General features: G+C 49.9%; 1 protein-coding gene across 1 annotated transcript in view; it reads right to left on the reverse strand.

The window, feature by feature from the left end:
* MARCHF8 (membrane associated ring-CH-type finger 8) overlaps positions 1–7,847 on the reverse strand; it is a 33,913-nt gene that overhangs the window by 15,989 nt on the left and 10,077 nt on the right. Inside the window, exon 2 of the mRNA XM_040242819.1 lies at positions 7,332–7,382. Coding sequence (XP_040098753.1) covers positions 7,332–7,358 — 27 coding nt within the window. The 5' untranslated portion in view covers positions 7,359–7,382. The remainder of the gene's footprint in view (positions 1–7,331; positions 7,383–7,847) is intronic.

Below are 7,847 nucleotides of genomic sequence, written 5' to 3' on the forward strand. Positions count from 1 at the left end.
TGATGCTAAAGCTGAAACTCCAGTACTTTGGCCACTTGATGCGAAGAACTGACTCATTTGAAGAGACCCTGATAGTGGTAAAGATTAAAGGCGGGAAGAGAAGAGGACGACAGAGGATGAGATGGTTGCATGGCATCACCGACTCAAAGGACATGAGTCTGAGTAAGCTCCAGGAGTTGGTGATGGACAGGGAGGCCTGGCGTGCTGCAGTTCACGGGGTCGCAAAGAGTCGGACACGACGGAGCGACTGCGGTGAAATGGACTCACCAGGAACACGTGGTAGAAGGGCTGGGCTTCTGAGTCGTTCACTACTCGAGAGGACCCTCCACTACTACAAACTTCTTTTAAATATTTAACTTTTCAAATATAGCTGAAATACATTTTTATTTCCAATTATTCCTGGAGAAAAGTCTGAGGTGGCAGCAGAAGCAGTGGCTTTTGACTCGGAAGTCCTCAGTGTGTGTGTGTTCTGGGGCTGCCCGGCTAAGCACACCACCTCCCAAGAGCACACCGCTCGGCACAGGAATCTAATCACTTAAAAATCAGGGCAACAATCCACAGGGCTGCTACGAGGGTCTTATGAAATCAGAGATGCAGGACTGTGGCACACCATTCTCGGAAAGCCCCCACTGAGAAGGCTTCCAGCTGTACTGCTAGCCGCTGCTTGCTGGCCTGCAGTGTGAGCTTCGAGGTGTTTCTGTGGTGCAATGCCCCACTCCAACAGGCTACCACCGGCCACTCACTTGCGATGAAAAGAGTTTCTGCTCAGGCTGCTCTCCTGGCAGGTAAACCTTTGCCCTGGGAAACGCAACTGGGAGGAACTCAGAGACAAAATGAACTCAAACTTAACGCTAAGGCTCTTCTCCTAAAGCCAACATGTTAGGTAACAAATGAAATCAGCAATCTCTTTAACACATGCCCTCCGCGACCCCAAATCTAAAAGAATATTCAGAGACCTGCCTGAAACCCCACTGCTGCCTCAGCATCCCAAGCCCCGCCTCCCTCATGCTCTGGGGCTCAGCGTTGGCCACCGCCTGGCATCTCACCCACTCCTGCCTCCTCCTGGGGCGCTCCCACACCCCACCCAGCATGACTGGCCCTTCCTGGGCTTCCTCTGCAGAAAAGGCTTCTCCCCCGTTAGTCACTCTCTCTGTGCCCTGTTCAGTTCTTCCCTGGCACTGTCAAGGTTTATAAGAAGACGTCACTAGAACAATACGTTCATTCAGAAGTTGCTGTATTTAGTCATGCATGGCGCCCTGCACACAGCAGGTGTTCAATGAGCCCTTGTTGAAGAAATAAAAGAAGACCACTCTGGGGCAACCGCATGTCTATTAATGCGTCTAAAACAGAGGCTCTCAAACTAGCTGGTGTCAGAGTCACTTTACACACTAAAGGAAAAAGAGAAAAGCCAATGAGGGCCCCAAAGAGTGTGTTTATGTAGTTATATCAACCAAAGATTAGAAATTCCTAAAACACAAGACTACCAGCACACACTCTGTCAGCGGCAGGCAGGAGACACCGTCTTGCATGCCTCTCAGACTCTGGAAACTCCACTGTACACGTGTGAGACAGCGGGAGCAACACGAGCAAACCATGTCTTCACATTGTTCTGAAAGCAGTTTGAGCCTCTAGTCCCGTACTCTGCCAGGGGTCCAGAGCAAAGCCGAAAGCTGCTGGTCTACAGCTATGACCAAAACCCAACTGTAACAAATCAGGAGGAAAAAAAGAAAACAGAGTCAGCCAGTCTGTGAGAAAGGAGAGCCAAATAGCAAGACACTGAGCACAGAGCTTCATCAGGACCCAAAGTGAGGCTACCGGGCGTTCAGGGCACACAGGAAGCAGGCTGCCCCTGCTTGATGCCATTAACCCTGCCAATTCGTTCTCCTTGTTTCTACTGAATGAAGTAAGTGCACTGTCCTTGAGACAGCTGCTTTCTTCAGCATAAACTGGGAACCCACAGGCCTGAGTGAGTGTCACTGGTTAACTCTGTATTCAGAAACAGAGGAGAACTCGGTCGTGACAGTCAAATCAAGGTGTGTGGCCAGAGTCGCCACCCTAAGGCTGTGTTTACACGGCACATGACGTTCTGCTACCCGATTCCTGTCTAAGGGCAGCGTTAACAGGAAAGTGCTCGAGAGCTCTGGAGGAGCGCTAGAGATCTGCTCGCCAAACAACAGAACAGCTATAATTTTAAGTGCTCATTACATATGTCCAATCTTACTTCTCCCAGGAATGTGTGATTAACCAGAGGCAGGCACATGATTCGTGAGATACCTGAATAAAACTAGGCAGAGCTCTAAACTACTCCGCTGGGTGCCAGCCTTCGGACACTGCTGGGGCCCAGTCGCGTCAGCTGGCTGCAGGGCGGCGGCGGCGCGCGGGCGCCAGGCTCCGTGAGCAATACCCAGCTTGCCGCTGCCATCTGCCGTGAACCTGCTCAAGAAATTGTGCCACCTGGACTAAATCCAGCTCCCAGAGTTGAGGGAGAATGCTTCCCTCGGGGCAAGCTGACGCCGTGTCTGGGGGCTGCACTTTCCGGCGGACCCCTCTCCCAGAGAGCTGGCAGCAGAGGCTCGCGGGCGTACAGCTCCCACAGCGGACCTGGCCTCGGCTGAGTCCTTGTATCTTAAACGATTTCACTGGGACAGCGTGAATTCTAGCCTCCTCAGGGAACCCCAAGCTCCCACTAACGGGCTTCTGGTCGAAGCACAGCGGCCCTCAGGGCTTCCCTGGGGCTCAGCGGTAAAGACTCTGCCCCCCCATGCAGAAGACGCAGGGTCAGTTCCTGGGTCTGGAAGGTCCCCTGGAGAAGGGAATGGCAACCCACTCCAGTATTCGTGGCTGGGAAACCCCGTGGACAGAGGAGACTGGCAGGCTACAGTCTATGGGGTCACAAAGAGTCAGTCACGACTCAGCGATTAAACAACGACATGCTAAGTTGCTTCAGTCGTGTCTGACTCTGTGTGACCCTAGGGACCGTAGCCCGCCAGGCTCCTCTGTCCATGGGCTTCTCCAGGCAAGAATGCTGCAGTGGGCTGCCACGCCCTCCTCCAGGGGCCTTTCTGACCCAGGGATCGAACCCGCTTCTGTCTCCCGCACTGCCGGTGGGCTCTTTACTACTAGCGTCACCCGGGAAGCCTTAAACAACAGCGGTCCTCGCTGGAACAGCCCCAGGGTTTACAGGGGCCTGCAACCGGGTGGCCAGGAGAGCCACCACTCCTATGACTGAGGCTGCAGGTGCCTTCCTTTTCCCTCTACCTGAAGCACTGGGTTTCCCCAGGAGGCGACACACCAGTTTTCTACTACAGTTTAACCCATCCTGGCCAGCTCCTTTCAACCCTTTACATCCTGCTGTAAGCATCCCCTCCTCAGCCAGACCTTCGCTGGGCAGCCCTTCCAACTCTGGTGCCTCACAATTTGGTACCTTAGCCCCTTTTCCTTCCCATTCATGATCCTCACTGAAGGTATCTTATGGGCGTCTGCTTATTCCTCTCTCCACTGTTTAGTTCAGCATTCAAAGCATGATGTCTGGCACAGAGTTATGTGCAGACAAAATCTGAACTCATGTAATACTCCTAAACACTGCACTGGGCCTCCTTGTACACCTTACGGTTGAGGGGACTTTATGCCAGGTGATGAGACAGCTTGCAGGTGGGGGGCAGTAATGGTACAACCCCCCCTGGACAGGGAGTCAGGTCACCTCACCCTTACACGACAGGCCTTCCAGGAGCAACCTCTGTGACCCCCCGAGTCCCCCTGAAGGCCACATCAGTACCTGGGCGCATTCCCCCACCAGCTCACGCTCCAAGTAACCCAGGAGTGATGGCCATCAGTCAGAGGCTGCCCATCACTCCAACAGCAGAGACCCACCTCACGCCCTCCCTTCTCTCCAACACAAAGCCTCCCAAATCCCACTGCCTGTCAGAGCTCTAGTTCACAAAGGGCAGAATCAGCACCAGCGGTGGTTGACAGAATAACAGTTTAGGCGACGTAACGAAGAACATTTTGTAAGCTTGTTAACCGGAGTGTAAGGCAGACTGCACGCGACGGACTGGCACGAGCACAGGCCTGAAGCCCGGGGAAAGGCCGCATCGGTAGGCAATGCCTCTTGACAAAGACAAAATCCCAGGCAGCATAACCTGTCCATAGACTGACCTCCCCTTGTATCCTCTAGTCCAAGGGTAGGAAGCATCTGCTTAAGTATATCTGCTACAATGAAGACAAGAGTTTTACATGTCTTGGCCTAAAAGTAGCCTCAAATAACAGGCTTGTTTTATAAACAGAACAAGAACGAACTGCATTCTCAAAAACAAGTCTCATAGCAACCCTGCCCTCTGTTCTTCAGCCCTATTTAACTTGCTCATCCCTAACATACTTAAGGAGGCTTTTGCAACAACATTTCGTGCTGATGAGATCACTGGGAAGTTAGCTGTGTGTGCAAACAAGACTCCCCACTCCTGAAGTTTTCTTTTGATCCCAGTGAAGTGTGCAGGAATTTCTGCTGTGGAAATGCAAGAAGCCCAAATCTCCTTTCTGGACTATGGAAAAAAGCTGTGGGCTTTCACAGTTCTTCATTAACTCTGAAGTAACACTATAACTAAAAAACAGAGTGAAAGTTGCTCAGTGGTGTCCGACTCTTTGCAACCCCATAGACTATATGGTCCATGGCATTCTCCAGGCCGGTACACTCGAGTGGGTAGCCTTTCCCTTCTCCAAGAGATATTCCCAACCCAGGAATCGAACCCAGGCCTCCCACACTGCAGGCGCCTTCTTTACCATCTGAGCCACAAGGGAAGCCCAAGAATACTGGAGTGGTGGGTAGCCTGTCCCTTCTCCAGCAGATCTTCCAGACCCAGGAATTGAACCGGGGTCTCCTGCATTGCAGGCGGATTCTTTACCAACTGAGCTATCAGGGAAGCCACACCTGAATTAAAAAATACATTATTGTTAAAAAATGCTAAGCATCACCTGAGCTTTCGGCAAGTCGCAGTAGTAACATCAAAGATCACCAATCACAGATCACCATAAAAAATACAATAATAGGAATGAAAAAGCTTGAAATATTTAGAGAATTACCAAACCGTGACACAGAGACAAGTGAGCAAATGCTGTTGGAAAAATGGTGCTGATTTACTGCCTCGAAGCAAGGTTGCCACAAACTTTCAATTTATAAAAATGCAACATTTGAAAAGTGTAATAAAGTGAAATGCAATAAAACAAAGCCTGCCTGCAGTTCTTCAATCAGCAGTGAAATAATAATAAGACTGTCCTGATCCAATCAATCGAAGGTCTCCAGGGTTCAACCAAGTTTAGCAAGAGTCACTTTATTTATTGACTCACTACATTGAGGAAGCGGCCACATGGCTTCTGGCAAACATTATCACTAAGACTCACAACAAGCCTGAAGGTCGTATTATTATCCTAATTTTACTCATCAAAAAATTAAAGTTCAGAGGAGTGTCCTTACTTAAAGTCACATGGCTGGTAAACCTTTGTTCACCTTACCCTAAAACCCTCACCGAGTAACTGAGAAGGCCCACACCCCAGGTCTGTGCCAAGCCCATACAAAGCTCCTCTAGACACTGTTGGAGAGTTGTGTCTAGAGAAACATTTTGGACAGCTCCTTCAGAGAGTCACAGGTCAAGACTGGCCATTGTACTCTGACAGTAACGACGCACCCCTGCACACTCTACAGCTCCTGCATTCCTGGCTGAAGGACAGCGGAGGAAAGGAAAGGAGGCTGGAACAGCAGACAGGATTCACTGAAAGGTATTCATATGAGGTGCTTAAAGCCACCCCACTGAGGTGGGGGAAGGCTTCCTAGGTGGCGCAGTGGCAAAGAACCTGCTTGCCAACACAGGAGGCATAATGAGATGCGAGTTTGGTCCCTGGATCCGGAAGGTCCCCTGGAGAGTGAAATCGCTGCCCACTCTGCCTGGAAAGTCTCACAGACAGAGGAGCCTCGCGGGCTACAGTCCATGGGGTCACAAAGAGTCGGACATGACTGAGTGACTTTACACACACACACAGGTCAGCAATGAACCAAGAAGCACTCTGTAAATACTATTCAGGCACACTAAGCACTATGGATTTTCTTTTTATGCAAAACTCAGTAGCAGAATGTCATGGTTAGATCACAAGCATTCCTAAGAACAGACTGATTAATGTCTTACAGGATTTTCTACATTCTACTTTTAATTCCAAAGTATAATAGAGTGATCTGAATAAAAGCCATTTAGCATATAATGTGACTGTTTTAAAGAAATTAAAGGCCTGAGGCAGCAGGCCAGGTTTTGCCGTGCTGCCCAGACCTGACACAAATTTGGGGAGAAGGCCCACCTCTGCCAGGAACCGTCACAGACACACCTGCACGAACAAGGGGTGGGTCGGAGCCCGTGTCTGGGCTGAGAGATGAGCAGGGCATGTGAGAAGCTCACTGGCATCAGAGACACTGTCTGTAGGCTCTGGGGTCACTCCAAGCATCTGATGTACTCCTCACAGACTGCCCAGCTGCCTATTCCACAGGTGATCAGGTGCTATTGCCTGGCTGATTCACCCTCCCTGCCCTCCTTTTCCTAGCCACGTTGCAGCTGGCAGTGGTCTTGTGATCCAGTTCTCACCAGTGAGATGTAAGCAGAAGTCAGGCAACTGAGTGGGGCTTCTGGGAAAGCTTTGGCCTTTTGGCTGGAAAGAGTCACTCTCAGCTGACAGACCAAACAGCTAGAGTGTCAGCTAAGGTCCAGCTCCCACCCCAAGACCAGAAGGTGCAGTGTGCCAAGGAAGAGGGCACACAGGAAACAGGAAGAGCCTGGGAACATCTGTGAGCAACAGCGCATCAGCCACGAGCCGTCCGCCTCCAGACACCCCGTCAGCAGCTCAGCTCAGCTCAGCCGCTCAGTCGCGTCCGACTCTTTGCGACCCCATGAATCACAGCACGCCAGGTTCTTGTCATCACAACCACATAAATCCAAGACTATTTAAGTCAGGAGAATTGCTGTTTTGTTACTCTCAAATGCATTCCTAATTGAGGCGACAGATTCCCTGATAGCTCTCTGAGAATTCTTTTACCTGAAAGTAAATGATTTCTACTGGAAGAAATAGGGTTTTCTCCTATTACTCACTCCCCTCAAACACATGCTCAGAACTGCCTCACTAGAAAAATATGACTGTTATATACGTCACATATAACCTGGTTCCAGAGCAGATTAAAGCAATGTATTGAGATCTTTATGTCTTGAAAAGACTATAAAACACATGCCAGGTATAAATATGAAAGAAAAGAATATAAAAACCCCAAGCTATAAAAATAACATATTTCAGTGGCACCCTACCTTAGAAATGTTGCTTGAATGACTCATGGAATGTCCCAAAGTCTTCTCATTCTGCAAGAAAACCAAATAGGTTTACTTTACCTAAGGCATCAAGTTTTGATTAAAATGGGCAAACAAGTAACTGAACATAATAATCCTACTAACTGTTCCCGCAATTAGAATTTGCTGCGCACCAACTGCTGTGTACAGGGCCAGCTATTAGACACCAGAGAATTTGGCAAATATGAATAACACAAGAGTCTTGTCCCTAAAGGAACTTACTAATTAGAAAAGGACAGGACTTTTGAGCTAACTGTAAAAATACGCGGGCAAAACGTATCTTAAGCAGCATTCAAGAGGAGGTTCAGAGGGGTTACACGGTGTTTCTAGTTGTGTGTGATGTGGCCCGTGCGATGAGGAGCTGCTGTAAGGCGGGGAGAAAGAAGACAAGGCCAAAGCCCCAACAGAGGCTGGAGAGCACCAGTCTCCGCAGGGGCCACAGCCCACGCCTCCCCGCAAGCCCGCTCCTCCTGGATG

This window comes from Oryx dammah, unplaced genomic scaffold, assembly GCF_014754425.2.
Source record: "Oryx dammah isolate SB20612 unplaced genomic scaffold, SCBI_Odam_1.1 HiC_scaffold_6, whole genome shotgun sequence".
NCBI classification, from domain to species: Eukaryota; Metazoa; Chordata; class Mammalia; order Artiodactyla; family Bovidae; genus Oryx; species Oryx dammah.